The sequence below is a fragment of the Populus euphratica genome, unplaced genomic scaffold, assembly GCF_000495115.2.
Source record: "Populus euphratica unplaced genomic scaffold, PopEup_1.0 scaffold7.1, whole genome shotgun sequence".
Taxonomy (NCBI): Eukaryota; Viridiplantae; Streptophyta; class Magnoliopsida; order Malpighiales; family Salicaceae; genus Populus; species Populus euphratica.
The window spans coordinates 813,553-830,810 of NW_011499871.1; the positions used below are offsets into that span (position 1 = coordinate 813,553).

General features: G+C 30.2%; 1 protein-coding gene across 1 annotated transcript; it reads right to left on the reverse strand.

Annotated features, from left to right (window-relative positions):
- Positions 1–2,595: 2,595 nt before the first annotated feature.
- LOC105127276 (Serine/threonine-protein kinase WNK (With No Lysine)-like protein) lies at positions 2,596–7,540 on the reverse strand. Its single transcript, XM_011028514.1, has 10 exons — positions 6,923–7,540; positions 6,310–6,399; positions 6,050–6,158; positions 5,850–5,891; positions 5,678–5,737; positions 3,965–5,473; positions 3,681–3,782; positions 3,440–3,586; positions 3,229–3,354; positions 2,596–3,142 (listed from the first exon to the last, which is right to left on the reverse strand). Exons 1-10 carry the CDS (start codon positions 7,018–7,020, stop codon positions 2,954–2,956), a joined length of 2,472 nt encoding a protein of 823 aa, XP_011026816.1. The 5' UTR covers positions 7,021–7,540; the 3' UTR covers positions 2,596–2,953.
- Positions 7,541–17,258: the final 9,718 nt, after the last annotated feature.

Consider the following 17,258-nt stretch of genomic DNA (forward strand, 5'->3'; position numbering starts at 1 on the left):
AACATGCAATATACATAGTATACATAATCTTATAGTCAGGATCTTGAAGCTATGTTGCACATACTGTCAGGGTAGGGTGGTGAAGGCCGCTCCAAAAGACGGCCAACTTCTTTCTCTTCCCTATGATATAGCCATTGTTGGCTATCTCCCACTATACTAAAATAACATAAACACGAGGGAAGTAGTTTAACTAATCAGATTCTTGGTTTACTCTTTAAAGATCACTAATTTAAGTCTTACAAATATTAGGAATATTGAAAGTTTATATAATTGTTAATTTTAGAGCGTGAAGGATTAATTGAGGTACGAGCAAACTGACCCAAACATCTATATTAATTAAAAAAAACAGATATCAAGAAGTTGTTGCTAGAATTTTTGAGAACTTCAAAAGCTTTTTTTTTTTTTTTGCTATTTTTATAGGTTTTTGTTTGCAAGAGTCTCTCCCTTTTAATCTCTATATGTGTCCATCTGCTTTTGTCTTCATGTTTGCTATTTATAGCTAATAAGATCCTATACAAAATATAAAAAACTAAACTAAACTAAAAAAATAATCTTACACAATTAAGTTGTTTCTTTCTTAACCATGTGTTCTTGATTAATTAATATCCTATTCTAATGTGTGTAATGTGTGGTATCTCTTTCAATAATCTTTTAATTTTGTTTGATCCTTTCATTTTCTCTCTCTTTTACAGTATCTTATTATTATTTTTCAGTCCCCTTTTGCTTTCCTTCTTCTCAATTCACTCCCTAAATTCTTTTTCTTTTTATTATTTAGAAGATTAAATGTAAAAAATAAATTAGATAAAGAAAATAGAGATAGAAAATGAGTTATGATAACTGATTCAAATAGCTTATCCTTTCTTTTATTTTGTTTTTCAATGTGACCCTTTCAAAATTGACACCAAAACAAATTCTCAACCTCTTGTTATTTTTTCTACTATAATTGAGGTGTGTTTTTAACATTGTTAGTCTCCTAAAGTTTTTTTTTTATATTTCTAATCCCTTTTTCCATAGACTTTTAATTAAAAGGTATTATAAATTCCCTATATTATCAATGTTTTTATTGATTCACCTAATATTTTCTCTTTTTTTTTGTTTTTTTTTCTGGTTATTTCTTTTTTCAATGTGATCTTTCCATATTTAATTTATTTAGAATTGAAATTGATAATTTGTTTAAGTTAACTTCGTAGGGTTTTCTCTCAATGTTGAAGACTCTCAATTTGGAAAAATTAAACTCATTTTTCTTGATTAATTATAATTAAAACTCCAAGGATCGAAATTGATGCCGAAACAAATTCCCAACCACTTTCTTCTTCTTCTTTTTTACTGTAATCGAGGTGTGTTTGTATCATTTTTTGTCTCCCAAGTTTTTTATTTTTCATTTTTATTCCATGTTTTCTGATATTTTATTTTTTGATCTAAAACTTTATTTTATTTGTATTTCAATCTTTGAGTAAAAGAGTGAAAAAAGAGAGTGGTCAAAAAATTAAAAAAAGACAAAGAAAGTCATTGATTGGCCACAACCTTACGACAAAAAAAAAAATCATTATTGATATCAATATGTTGCATTTCAAGAGAGGAATTCCATTATTATATCTCAATTTACCAAAAAAATAGATTAAAATTGAGAAAGAAATTTTTTTTGGCTTAATATTGTGTTTGTTAACCAATTTATAGGTGTTTAGGGCTGAGAAATTTGTTTATTAAGATTCTAAGAGTGTGTTTTAAGTGTTTTTAGATTAAAATAATTTAAATATTTTTTTTTTTTGAAAAACTCATTGCTTGATTTTTCAACCATTATCATAATTAGAGAACGCAACATTTATTTTTTTTAATAAAAAATGATGTAGATGTTATCTATTTCTTAAAAAAAATATTTGACTCACAAGTTTAGTTTTTTTCTTGACAAATGAGATGCATTGGCTCACACACCTAACCTATTTTGTTTTTTTTTTAATTTAATTTAAATCCACTAAAATACATTAATTAAAATTTTATTTGAGATTTTTTTAAATATCATTTAATTTTCTCTTTTTATTAAGATCATAATTTTTTTAATTATATTAGTAAATGCTTTTTTGCATAGCTCATTATTAAAGTTTTTTTTTTGAAGAAAATTTTATTCAGCTAGTCTCATATATATATATATATCTATTTTTATTATTATGTAATTAAATAAAAAATAATTTTAAAGAATAAAATTATTAAACCAATTAAATCATATATTTAACTTTTATTATTATGTAATTAAATAAAAATAATAATTTTAAAAAATAAAATTATTAAACCTAATTAAATAATATATTTAACCATATATTTAACGATGCAGGTAAATATATGTGTATGAAAAAAAGAGACAGAGGAAAAGAGCAAATTCCTTCCAATATCCTAATGAGACAACAACTGATACAAAGAACAAATAAGGGTTTAGCCTAAGAAAATTGAGGTTATTTAGAATTGCTGAGTTTAAAAAAAATTTATTTTTTAGGTTTTAAATTGATTTTTTTGTGTTTTTGTATTATTTTTATGTGCCAAAATTAAAAATCAATTTTAAAAAATAAATAAAAAATACATTAATAAACAATCTTATCCACCGGCACTAAACTGGTATACTTCATTATATAAACAGGTTATGGTGGCGAAGCCTAAGAAAACAAAGACACAAATCAAATACAAATACAGTTCACTACACTCTTTCAATTCTATGCAATGCTGGCTTAGATCAACTGATTATAAAACGAGTTAACATCCGCGGGGGCATCCCCCTCCAACTGCAGCACCACACGAGTAACTAGAAACCTAGCCCCTTCCTTTGGAAGTATTTCCTATCTGTCATACATGTTCGCATTTTGCTTCGATCTTAAGGGAGTCAAAATGGAACACAAATCACAGCAATATCTAAAGAAATGAATGCTCAAAGTGTTCTACAATCCCTACGAAAGAGATCTATCTATCATTGAATAGTCTCAGTCAGGCTGACGGGACATGGCAATGCAGGAAGCTGGTAACTGCTTAACTCAGGAATCCTTCCATGCAAGGAATTACTAGGCTGCTTTGTTGAATCCATCACACTAGTACCTGTTCGTTCTAGAAGCTGGAGAAGGTACCAAAACACTTCCACCCTTGTTATGTGCACATTTGCCTGTATCAAATTTTAAAATCAGTAATTATCTCAAGATTCTTATGTTACCTAAATCCATAGTTTAAAATCTAATTTAATGTGCACACCTCAACAATGAAACGCGCCCAGATCTTATTCTCTCGACTTTCCATCAGCCCCTTCAGTATATTCAAACCAAAGCCCTTGATTACGTCAGCTGTCTCAAGAAAGAATCCCCGATCCTCACAAAGCATCTGTAACGGAAAGAGAAAACACATTTAGTGGATTCGGATATGGCTGGCAAATCCTTAGAGAAAACATTCATTTCTGCTCACATACCTCTATAAGCATTAGGCCGGGTTGACTGAGGTCCTCAACTATTATTGGGCAAACCATTGATTGGTCTGCAACTTCCAGTGCCCATGTAGCACCACCACTGCTTGTGGTGTTGTCTTTAAGAAGCAGTCTATTCTCCTGGCCAATCAACTATACAAATGCAAATTGTAAGTAAACAACATTTGCCAGTGGAAGGTTGTTCACTTGTCAGCATGCAACAAAATTAAGCAAACGAGCTGGTTACCTTTGGCTCGTCAGCTTGTTTAAGCCTTTCCGCGTATTTGGTCACACTTTGCAAGAATAACATGTGCTTGATGGTGCGATCCAACAGAGCATCAATACTACACTGTTACATCATCAAAGGAAACAAACGTCAACGATCTAGATTTTTAAGTGTGCTTCTATTGGCCAAGAAGATTTATGGCTGTATTTCGCATATCACCATTCAGCAGAAAGTCATACGAGAAATCTAGTAATTTAACAAATACATATGGTAATTCATTGAAAGCAAATCATAAGATTGCATACCTTTGCACCATCAGGGATGATCTGTTTCAACTCTTTGATACGGTCTTGTATCTGCTGACGGTCTTTTGGCCTAGGTCTAGTACTTTCCCCAGGTCTGGCTCTTTTCTTGGTGGGCTTTGCAAGCTCCTCAGGTTTTGGTAAACCAGAACTTCCAGTATTGACGCTATAGCTATCATCAATCCACAAGCTTACTTGCGATTTGGGGAACACCTCTTGTTTTGACGGAAGATCTTTTGTCTTGTCCAAATTATATGCAGGCTGCATCATCCTGCTGCTGGTAGGGTACGAAACATTCACTAACTGAAGTTTATCACTAATTACCAATGAATTTTCCACTCTTCTTCTCTTTGCATTGGATAATTGATCATCAATGCTATACTTTGTAACATAACTAGAATTACTAACACTATCTAAAAGCTCTTCAAGTCCTAATTCTGAGAACAATCCTTTTTGAGGGCCAACCTTGGAACCAACGTCCAACTCTGCGATGCATTCTGAAACACCAGTGCTAGCGGTTATCTGACCACTCCTGGCTACAGGCATCATCATATCTTCCCAGCAATGCCCAGTTTGTCCACCCCTGAATACTAATCCCAAACCTTCAAACAGATCATTTTCAGCACCGGTGACGCTCACGGATTTCTCTTTTCCACTGGAAATATATGTTTCAGTGACAGAACTTTGAGCTGAAGTAGCGGGTTGTTTGCATGGAATGTGAACTAAGAGATCCCCAATTAGACCTGATGATGCTGAAGTGGCTCCTCCAGATTGTGAAAGATTCCCATTCATTATGGCAGCCGTTCCACTTATGCTATGCTCTGGTGAAGGGGCAAACCACTCTAGAATATTATCTATTACACAGGATTTGGAGAGATCAATTGTCAAATCATCTGGGTTGAAGTCTACAGGGAATCTGTTTAGGCTCGTTTCTCTTTCTGTAACATGAATTGATGAACCAGAATGCTGGTTGTTCATTGATCTTTCTGTAGAGAACACAGTTGTAGAGCCCTGGACCACCATTTCAGATTGGAACTTTGACTCCCATGAAGTCAAATTAGAGTCTCCACTGATCCACGTACTTGTATAAGGAGTTTGAGTAGTTGTTTTGTTCATAGATGGAGATTGAGAAGACACCTGTTGAAACTGAGCACTGGGATTACTAGAAAATATCATCTGAGCTTCAGTGGTGACAGCTGTATTCAACTGGCTAGTAGGAAGAGAGGAATCCAAGCATAAAGGGTTCATCCTATCTTGTTCAACATCTGATGTGAAAGCAGAGGACTGAGTAACATCCATCGAAGAATAAACCATTTCCGTCAGCTCATTGCAGTTTCCACCAAGCATGGGGGTGATATTCCCATTGCAGAAGGAATCAAACCACTCATTTAGATCATAACTTTCACACTTCAAAGATAAAGGCGAGTTGGCCTTCGAAGTAAGCCCAGCAACATTTTCCATCTCACCAAACAATATTTTTGTTTGATCCAAAAATTCATCTCTCTCCAAAATCTGCAATATTAAAACCAATGAAGTCAACAAAAATTCATCTATGCTTGGTATATGGATCATGTATATTTTCTTTCACGCCAGTCAATGAAATGCAGATACAGTTTTTTTTTTTTTAAATAAAAGATGCAGCAAAAACTCCCCCTCTCCCCAAGTAAATTTATGCTGGACGGTTAAATTCATTTGATATGCTTTTGAAGTGCTCACCTTCAGGGTGGATCCAAATTGTACCACTCCTTGTGATTCCACAGAGATTACTGCAATTGTCTGCAGATGGCAATTTAAGTCAATACAAATGTTCAAGGTCTTGAATGAGTTTCAAAGGGCATATCATAAAAATGGGTGACGAGGAAAAGATTTGCGTTCCAACAAGCAGTACCTTTATTCCAGAAGAAAATTGACGATGAATTTCAGAATCATCCTGTCAGGAAAGGAAATTTTCAGGCAAGCAGAAACCAGTAAACGAACACTCAGCAATTTTGAGCATTTCAGCGAAAGAAACTAAACAAAAAAGAAAACTAATTTCAATAGCAACTAGTACAGTAGTTAATGTTAAATAAGAAGCAAAGGGAGAATTACCTGGAATATGTCTTGATCTCCAATAGAAGCAGCAGAATCCCAGCCTCCATCACTAGCATCTGAGAAAATCCACTGGTGCTTTCCAGTGGAAGCAGCTTGGCCAACAATTCTGAATTAGACCACGACAACAACATCAGCTCTATCCAAGTTCTTCTAATGCTTGGAAATAAATGGCCTAAAGGTTGTATTCTGGAGATTTACAAAGAACTGTTGAGAAAAAATAGCTGCATTTCGGAAACAAAATATCGCATAGAGCTTACCCTTCACCTAGTATGTGAGCCTCTGAAAGCATTCTGTTAACTACAGCCCCCATTTCCTCTTCATAGTAGGCATCTTCCATGGTCAACAACCTGGTCACATCTCAAACAAGAGAATTTTTACTGTAAGCAAAATATCATTGCCATACACATATATAGCAAGATTCAAGCCATGGCTACTTCCAAAAACAGGCAAAATAGTAAAGGTGAAAACTTTACAAATCTAGTCCGTCTCAAGAGAATTTCATTACTATAAAACAGCATATTATGCTAAAATGCTGCACCAATAAAACCATTTTCTTTCCTCTACTGCTTCAAGTTACAAATTTAAACAGAAGGAGAAAAGAAGGAGAAAAAGAAAAAGCTTCGTGTCTCCTTTTTTAAAAAAAATTATTGGAAGATTATAAACATTAAATTCAGATATGGAGAATCAACAATTACTGCATATAAAACTAAAAACCAAAAAAACCAACTTCAAGAAAAGATCAAAACTTTGAGAGAGAAAATAACCCAAAGAAAAATCATGCACACATTTTTCCTTGAGGGGAAAAAAAGTAAAATACAATAAAAAAGTTCAATAAAAATTGCAAAACAAAGAAAAAAGGAACAAACTTACATGGAATTTATCTGATCAAAGCACCAAAAAACCCCATAAGACCATCCATGACTGCAACAAAGACTCTTCAGTTTCTGTTTTAAAACCGAGCCACCCATTTTTCCTTAACCAACAAAGATTTCACTAACCAATTCGAACTTCGATCACAAATACCCCATCAAACTATTCAACAAGTCAACCAGCTCTCAACTCAGTTACACAAAAACACCAAATGCTAAAACCCCGCCACAGATAAAGCTTTAAACTTGCTTGCAACTTAAAAATGTCAGTCTAAGACAGCCTTAAAAACCAAAGCTTTTTATGTTTTCAGAGAGGAAAAGAGAAGTATATATGAGAACTTAAAGTGTTAAATGTGTAATGGTCGGTGAAAGAGAGTGTTTTTATGTTTATATAAGAGATAACAAACGAACACGGTTGGCTTTCAATTTTGTCTCTCTTTTTAATCTCTCTCTCCCCTTAACATGCATACATCCATATATATATTTTGGACAAGAACAATGGAGTCCTGATAATGGTCCAATATTGAGGGGAAACACTGAGATCTTTTTGCATTTAACACTGTTGTTCATATCTTCGTCTTCTTGTTTCCCGGTCACCGGTCCCTTTTGGATCTTGGTTTGATAGCTCATGAGGTTTTTTTACCAACCAATTGACTGGTCCATGAATTCTTTAAATTATTTTATTGGCTATGTGCTTCTTCGATTCTTTACCGCTGTGGTTCTCGTCAGCTATGTGCTACTATCAAATCGGTCTTGTAATCGAGAAATGTGTAATTAAAATGGTTGGCACGCTGTCTTATAAACCAGCAAATTGCTAATAGAAAACACCCCTTGTTGCTTCTTTCTTTTTAATATGTTTTCTAAAAAATAATTTTTATTTTTTTATTTTAACTAATTTTTTATTTTTAGATTTTTTAATATCAAAAATAAATATTAAAAAATAAATATATATTATTTTAATAAATTTTAAAATAAAAAATATTTTAAAAAGTAATTATCAACACAGTACTATATAAACTCCTATAGTGTTTTAGACTATAATAATAGTTGTTTTTAAAAATATTTTTTATTTTAAAATATATTAAAATAATATTTTTTTTACTTATAAAAATTTATTTTTAATTTTAGCACACTAAAATATTTTTAAAATATAATGTAAATATTAAATTGAAGAAAAAAAAATTCTTTCTTTCTAAAACACCGTGCACCTGGAACTTTTTTGCATTAGGGACCAGCTTAACGGCTTAAACCCTTTCCTTAACTGTTCTTACGGGTTATAGCCTGTCATGGTAGTTAGTCTTCTCGGGGAGTCCGTTTAATGAGTCGCGAGATAGACAATATATCGCGTTGTTCTCTTAATTGAGATTAGATAGTGTATTTAATTGTGATGATTGGTATTTATTGGCTTTGGATTTTGGGTGGCAATTATGGGTAGTGAAATATGCAAGAATTATGTTCACCGACGAGGATTCGATACGGAGATAATATTCCTTATCATATGATATAGTTTAATTTCAATTTATTTATAACACGAATATTTATGTAAGTTTTTTTAATTGTATAGAATAGACTAACAATTATAATTTTTAATTATAAGAAATTTTTAATAATCTTGAAGACAACCTTGTTATATATATATATATATAAACACTTGTGATCTCTTATTTTGTAATTTAAAAAAAGGGTTCATAAGAAATTGGCTTTGGATTTTCATTATGCTTGGAAAATGAGAAAAGAATATGAATTTCACAATTCATGTAACTTTAAAAGAAAATATAAAACATATAGAAAGTGTTTTTAAAAATAAAATAAAAGAAAGGAGTGTTTTACAAAAGAAAAGAGCAATCATTTTCTTGTTATTTTATCTTTCATTTTTTAGTCGAGTTAAAAAATTTATAGTTCACATCTATGATTTTTTTTATACATGATTATCTAATTAAAAATTTTAAACATTTATTGAAGATATTGAATTATGATTAGGTTTTCAAAACAATTAATTTACTTAATAAAATAGAAATCAAATCTTTTATTTATTATTGAACATCATTAATAATAATTATTTTTGTTTTCATATTAATTATACTTTATGTTGATTAGATATTTTTTAAATAAGTATTTTTATTTAACAAGTTGAATGCAGAAGATTCTATTAATAATGTTTTTGGATTTCATTTTACTTAACAAAATATTACAATGTAATTAATTAAATATTTATGTGAAATTTATTTTTACCATTTTGTTCTGATAAATATTAAATAAATTAATTCAATATATTTTTGAAGATAAACATGTTTTTAAAAAAACTAATGCCATCCCAAACTGGTTCTAAGATAGCCCTTCCAATCCATAATTAATTAAGGCAACGATTGTTATTTCTTCAATAGCTCACGAGAAGGTCACCCTCCAAGGCCCAAGGGACACGTATCTCATGTCCCTATCAAGAATTACGACAGCACTGTCAGCCTAGACTTTGGTGGGAATTTTATTATTATTATTAATATACTACAAAAACATTACAACACATTCATTGGAGATATACAAAACCATTATGGGCTTACAAAGAATATTCGAAAACAATAATAATTATAATCCATGCTAACCTGCGCCAACCCAGTACCGTGACCCTCTAGCGCCGCGCCCAAATGGCGTGAAGTGTTAAGAAGGAAAGAAAAAAAGAAGAACAAATTGTGAACTTGTACAATATTTATAAAATGGAATATGTATCCTTTCTGTCACAAGAAGAAACTTACGGGCAGCGCAAGTTAGTTAGTTTCTTCCAGCATTGCGGATTTATAATATTTTTATTTTTTAAAATTTTAAATTATTATTTTTTATATTTTTTATCATTTTAATGTTCTAATATAAAAAATAAAAAAATTATTTTAATATATTTCTATATAAAATTTTTTTATCAACTTTCCAAACATCATCTTAATAGGAAAAAAATAAAAAAAAGCACCATCGGTGAGACCTTGGGACCATCTTCTAACAGTTATTGATTTTTTTTTTCTCAATGGGAATTGATATTTAATAAAGCATTTATATTTGAATTACTTGCAATAACCAAACCAATGCTATGTGATTTTCTATACAATACACACACTAATAGCTGATTAACACATAAAGCTACAGTGATTTAAATTTGTTCTGAAAAGACAACACAATCCAACCCAAATATTTTTCAAGGAGTGGATGGTTCTGCTAGAAACTCGAGAGTAAAAGTTCCCATGGTAATAGTTTTTCCTTTATATATATATATATATATATATATAGAGAGAGAGAGAGAGAGAGCAATATCTGGGAAGATTGATTATATTATACTCATAAAATCGACGTTAGGGATTGAAAGGGAGGAGGCACATGTTATCATCTAAAAAACTGAACATGCAGGAGGGAAAAGGTGAGATTTTGTGAGGAAAAAAAGAAATCATTCATCGGCTGGCTATCATTGATCGTATACGAGAGAGTGTACATGACCAATTGAAATGCGTAAATCGTCAAATAAACCCATCATCTGGCATTAAAGGAGAGACGATGGAATCCCATCAATCTTTCTAGGTGTGGTCCATCGATCAATTGCTACTTGTAAAATTATTTCCTTCTTTTTGTAGTTTTGAGTGTATTTTAAGTTAGCATCCCCTATCGTGACAGTGGTACAGAGCACTAATGGGACAGTGTTGAAAACTGTGGTGGCGGGCAGGAGGCAGCCACCGGTGGTCGACCACGGAATATTCCGGTGGTCGTTTCTTAAGATGTGCGGTTTGCGGAGATCATTTTCTGATTCCACCTCCTGACAGATGCCTCTCTCCTTTGGTAGAACCCTCGTCGCTAGCGGCTCAATTCCTGCTCAGCTCAAAACAAGCTCTGAATTGAAATAACCAACTAATTTCCCTTTTCAGCGTTTGACGATTAATAATCGGGTTGACCCGAACACAGTTCGCCTAAACGAGGGGCTGCTTCTTTTCAAGTTTAGAAAAACATTTCTGAAAATTCTTGAATTTATTTTTAAATTAATTTCTTTATAAATTTGAATAGTTTTGAAGGGTTGATGTAAAAAATAAATTAAAAATATTATTTAATTTCGAGATATTTAAAAAATAACTATTAAAGGGTTGATGTAAAAAATAAATTAAAAAATATTACTTTAATATAATTAAAAAAACATTTTTAAAAACAATTATTACAATCATTCCAGACACTGTGAATAAATAAAAAATAATTTCGAGATATTGCATTGAAGCTCATGGTTGATGGCAACACCATGTCCAATAATCTCATCTGTAAAGGTATTATTTAATTTTACTTTAATAAGGATTAATTTCTTTATATACAAATAAAGTGTTAGGACGGTAAAGCATGTTTTATTGAAATGCTGACATAGTTTACTAATTGCCTTTTCATGTATTATGATTCGTTTTTTTTCCTTCTTTTCTTTTTAAATTCTACAAAAGCTATTTATTTTTTAATTGATACGTTGAAAAAATTCTTAATCATAATCTTTCTTCTTCTTTTTTCAATTATAATCATTTAACTTTTGCTTGGTTACATGATTAAAATCTGAGATAATAATGTGTGAAAAACAAACTCAATTATGGTAAAACCAACGTTTAAGGATTCACTAAACCAGCCAAACCACTACTGATCAGAAAGATTTACAGTAATCAATAGTAATGGAGGATAATATTAGCACTCATTACAGCTATACACACAGTCTCATGCATCATCCAAAATATATATATATATATATATATGAAAATCCAGGTAAGGAAACGGGAACAAAATCAGGTAAAATTTAATCAATTTTTCATGTGTTTTTTTTATTATATTTTTCACAAAATTAATTAATTAATATTTTTTTAAATATATGAAGGATACTAATAATTAACATTTTAAATATAATAACAAACTTTTGTTATTATATATATAACTTCATGTCTTCTTCGATTTTTATTGTTATTTTTTTAATTATATTTATTTATGTTGTTGAGAAATTATTTTGGTCTTATTTCTTATTCTATAAAAAAATAACTCTTTTCAGCCATGAAAAGCCAAAAAACAAATTTATAGAAAAACCAACAAGTTTTGTTTATTTGTTTTAAAAAAATCAAACTAAATCAAAACTATTCAATTTAAACTAGTTTCTAGTTAGATCCAATCAAAACTACTAGTTGCTAGTTATATATAAAAGTTTTGATTTATATATATATATCTAAAATAAAAATAGGCATCAACTAACTAGAATCATCATATTCAATGACATAAGATTATAAATCAAATAAAAAAAATATTTGGTTTAAACTAGTTTTTAATTAGATCCAATTCAGTATATAGTTGGTTTAAACCAATTTTTAGTTAGAACAAGTTATATATAAAAGGTTTGGTTTAACTAAAATAAAAAACGCATCACTAACCCACTTGAATTCATTCTTTATTTTTTACTTATTTTATCAATTGACTCACTCCTATAATTAGTGGTGTAGGTAGGGTACTGCCTATGCAAGAAAATTTTTCTTAGATTCTTTTTTATAAAATAACTAAAATTTTAATTTTTTTAAATAATTCTTTTGGCCCCTCTTAATTGTTTTTTCCTTGCTTCGTCCCTGCATATAATGTTCTTGTTTTATCTATCAGGTGAGCTTTCATGAAGAGATTTGCTGTGAGATCCCTAGTTACATGTACATGGGAAAAGGAAAACGACCACTATTAATTAGCATCCCCCAATTTTTGTAACTAAGACCCATGAAGAGATTTTGGATTATAATATGCTAGTACTAGTAATCATTTAGTTGCGTAATATTTAATATAGATGATACAATTAATATTTGTACGTAGTAGCTGCCGGTTGACCGTGGGTGGAAGAGCATGTTTCAACAATACTGCATTAATGCTGCGCATAAGAAAAGGTTTGGACTAGTGAATCCCACCACTCTTTTTGCATGCGCCACCATCATTTGAATGTGATCTCGAGTGTTACATTTCTTGCTCCACACTACACAAATTTTCTTAAAAATGAAACTGCCAAAAGGCATATATATATATATATCTTTCTGTGTGTGTGAGATCGCACACCATGCAGTACTCTTCAAGTTTTGTTAGAGTAGAGAGCACTGTGCGAAGGGTTTGCAAATTGACCAAAAAATAAGAGAAACAGAGTCACTGTTTGCACACAGTAATTTGATCAAAAACAACAAAATTAAAAAAAATTGAAACTTAATTTTTAATAAATTAAATATTAAATGATAAAATAAAAAAATAAAATTTAATATATAAAAAAATTAAAAAAAATAGCAATTATATAAAAAAAAAAATCAAGTATGCTTAAGCCCAACTTACCAAACTTGCAGATTAGATTATGAAATCGTGATAACTAGAGTGAAAAGAAAATAAAAAAAATCATGAAATTTATTTTAAAAAACAATTTTAAAATATGAGATAGGAAAAAAATAATTACAAAAAATCATGGAAGTCAACACTTAATTGGAAATATCAAATATGAAAAAACTATGAAGACTAATTTTTAACAAATTAAATAGTAAATAATAAAATTAAAAAAATAAATAAATATGAAAAAATTATGAACACTAATTTTTAACAAATCAAATATTAAATAATAAAATTAAAAAAATAAATGATACAAAAGAATTCCAAAGAGAAAAAAAACTAAAAGGAAAAAAAAGATGGAAAATTTATTTGAATTAACTCATTAAATCTATAAGTCATGTCATGAGATTGAGATAACTCTGTAAAATAATAAATAAATAAACTAAAAAATTTATTTTTAAAAAAAATCAACATCTAGCTCATCAAACTTGTAATGTTAACCATTTAATTAGAAATATCAAACCTAAAAAAACTATGAATTTGAAAACTTAAAAAATCAAATGAAAAAAAAACTAAAAAAAAAATTAATCACAAAAAATATAAAATAGGAATTAAAAGAAAAATAATTAAATTTATATAAATAAATAGAAAGGCTGAATAATTTTAAATTAAAAGATTAATTTAAAAAATCAATTTTACGAAAGTTTTTTTTTACACCTAGCCTTTGAATTGATCCAGTGAAAGAAAAACGCATCAAATAACTATTTTAATCCACAGTATTTCATATTTATAGCTGCATTATTTCTCACGAGCCATATATATGTTTTTTGTTAAATTATGTATCACAGGCTTTTCATTTCTTATAAATTACTCCAAATCTTGGTACCTCCCTAGCTAGCTATGCGAGCTACCAGCTATAGCATTTGTCTTACTGTTTCTGAACTGAACAGAATTCGGTCCCTTCAATTTGTAGCATCCCATCCCCCCTTTCTCTCTCTTATATCGTAGGGTATCCAAGGTCTAGACTCTAGAAAGCTCAGGAAACATGCATTATTTTTCATAATAGAAATGAAAGGAATGTTGGGATGCTTCTGCATCAGACATGGCCCCCCATTTCAGATGTAACATATTAAGTATTATTTTAAAATACGTAGGTATTTTTACCATGTAAGACTCCTATTCATTTTTATATATATTATTATGGATTAGCTATGTAAAATTTTATATTTTTTAAATTTAATCCTCAGTTTTTTTCTAACAATTTAATTCTAATTAAATATCAATTAATTTTGATTTCTTATAAAAAATATAAAATTAAAAGAAAAAAAACTGAAATAAAAAAGACATTAAATATAGGGGGCATGCCCTGAGTTTCACAGCAAGTTCACTTTTATCTTTAAATTTTAAAAATTATGCAAATTATATAATTTTAATAACTCAATATTTTTTTAATTTAATTTTAATATAAAAATTTATTTTTATCATTTCTTTAGTCCATGTTTTAGAGGAGAGAGAAAAGATGTCAGATTCTAACAATAAAAATAAATAAAATTATTTCATGTTAGAAAAAAACACTCCATTTTAAGTGTTTATAAGTGTAAGTTCATATTGTGTAATAAATTGAGTGAAAGTCATGTAATAAATTTATTCTTTTGATTTTTCATCTTATTCTTTCAAAGATTTAGAAAATTTAGTTATATCTTAAAAATATTATTTTTTATGTTAAAAATAAATATCTTAAAAATAATATTTTCATATTTTTAAGCTAATTTTTTTATTTATTTCCATGCCCAAACAATTTTATTAATATTTTACATCTTGGTTGTGAGTCTAGATATGGCATGTTTCCACTATCTTATCACCTAATCACAACCCTCCATCCAATTTTATCACCTAGTTATGGACCGCTTCCAATTAATTGCTAAAAACAAGCCATACTTATTTCAAAACATGATTGGTAATAATCCAAAACAAGGTTTTTCTAAACATGATCATTTTGTTGTTCATTGGTTAGTTAACATTACAATCATAAGGTCTGGTTTTAAAAGCTACCTTCTGCTAGTGGGCAGCTGTGTCACACATACTAGCCAGAGCGTTTTTTCTTTTTAATAATTAGGGTAATCCCAGATAGGTTTTCATGTAGTCATCTTCTGTCGAATAGTAAGCAAATCATTTAAATTTAGATCGGTGCATCCATGTTTTTTATTTTATTTTCTGTCCACACTCTCACCTAATTTATTAGATTCAATTTCTAGATAATAATATGGAGATTCTTGACGCCCGAGCGAAGTCTCCAAAAAATTGGCACCAACTACCAAGAATGAAGAGAGAGAGAGAGCTCACAGCTGACTGCAGACGCAAAGTTGCACCCATTTTCTCATTATGACAAACCCTTCAAATTTAGCAAACAAAGCTCATGATTCTGTCTCCTGAAGAGAACACACGCTTAATCATGGCCGTAGAGAATTAAGTCAACTGCATTAAAAAGCAGGGCTTATGCATTTTTCGGTTCCTTTTTTAAATTAAAAGAGGAGGATTAAATCCAGGAGCAAGATATTGAGTTTGTTCGTTGTCTTCATCTTTTTGGTTCATAAAAGAAGCAGCCTGCCTCAAAAATGAATTAATAATTAACTGTTGGATTGTGAAGATATGAATCAAGTAACTGGTCCTACATATGATGATTGAGTAACCAATTAATTGTGCTTAAGCATCTTGTTTTGGTGTTATTGAATGTGTCTAAGTTTGATTCTACGAAGAAAGACATCTTGTGCCCTAGTAGAAACATGCCACGTTCTCTTTCTTCTAACGGCGTGCATGCAGGGAGCAAATGTAATTGCATCTCCCCAATTTGTAAGCTTTGACTTGCAACGGTAAAGAAAGCGATTCAATTTAACTTTCAAACCTAATTAAGGAATAATAATGTTAATAATCCTTGGTGAATTAAGGGTCGATCGGTTCAGCTTCATTGATAAATGCTCGTTCATCAAGTTTAAATCATAATACATGTGTGTTGGGATCTCTCTACAGATATAAATTATTTCTAATTAAGGAGAAATATGTAATTAAAATACACATCAATCTTCTTTTCTTTTCTTTTTTGCAAGGAAAAAAAATAAAGATCTTGCTTAATAACTGTGTGGTGCTTTGAAATTTCATTTTAGGTGTGAGCAAGAAATTTAAAAATTACTCTGGATGTGATTTAAAAAATAGCTCTAGCTACCTAGGTAGCTTTTCTGCTTGCATGCTTGTCCTCTCACAAATGGTGTGTGTGTGTGTGTATCAGCCCGATTTTCTTTATAAGTTTTCGGGTGTTGATGGCCCATGTATAGGCTTTACACTAATTCTTGAACTCTTACATAAGCTTATAAGTTTGAAACGAATATTCTACTATGCAATAAATTCTCAATTTTAGCTTCATCAAGTGGTATATCTATACAACAAAAGTGATCATGCAAGCAGTTACAGCAGGTCTACATAGCAATATATACCTCTAATGCCATGAAAAGGTAAGTGTAATCAAGATGAAATGCCAGAGAAAGCACAGTATATATACAAATGGCATTGACTTTGTAAGAAAACTCGTGGAGTGTTGAGTCAAAGGGCCTTTGTTAGATGCCCTTCTACGAGAACGCTTAAACTTTACTGGAAGATTTATGGGATACTCATGACATTGCCATTAATCTTTATTGATAGCTTCCATTGACTTCTGCAAGCACACATAAGTACATAGTAGCTATATGCTGATCTTCAACGGCTCCTCGATAATAATTGCATAGTTTGTCTACCAAAAGTGGCATCCAACATTGATGATAACAAAGTACTATTTTGATACATATTATTACACAAATAACATTACTTTATTATGCAATGTTAGATGAATTTAAACAAGATTGCTGTATCAAAATTAATTGGATTATAAAATATCAAATAGTCTATTTAAAGGATACTCGAATATACTTTTATTTATTCTAAACAAATTACCCTTTAGTAAACATGTCATGGAGTAATGGGACAAC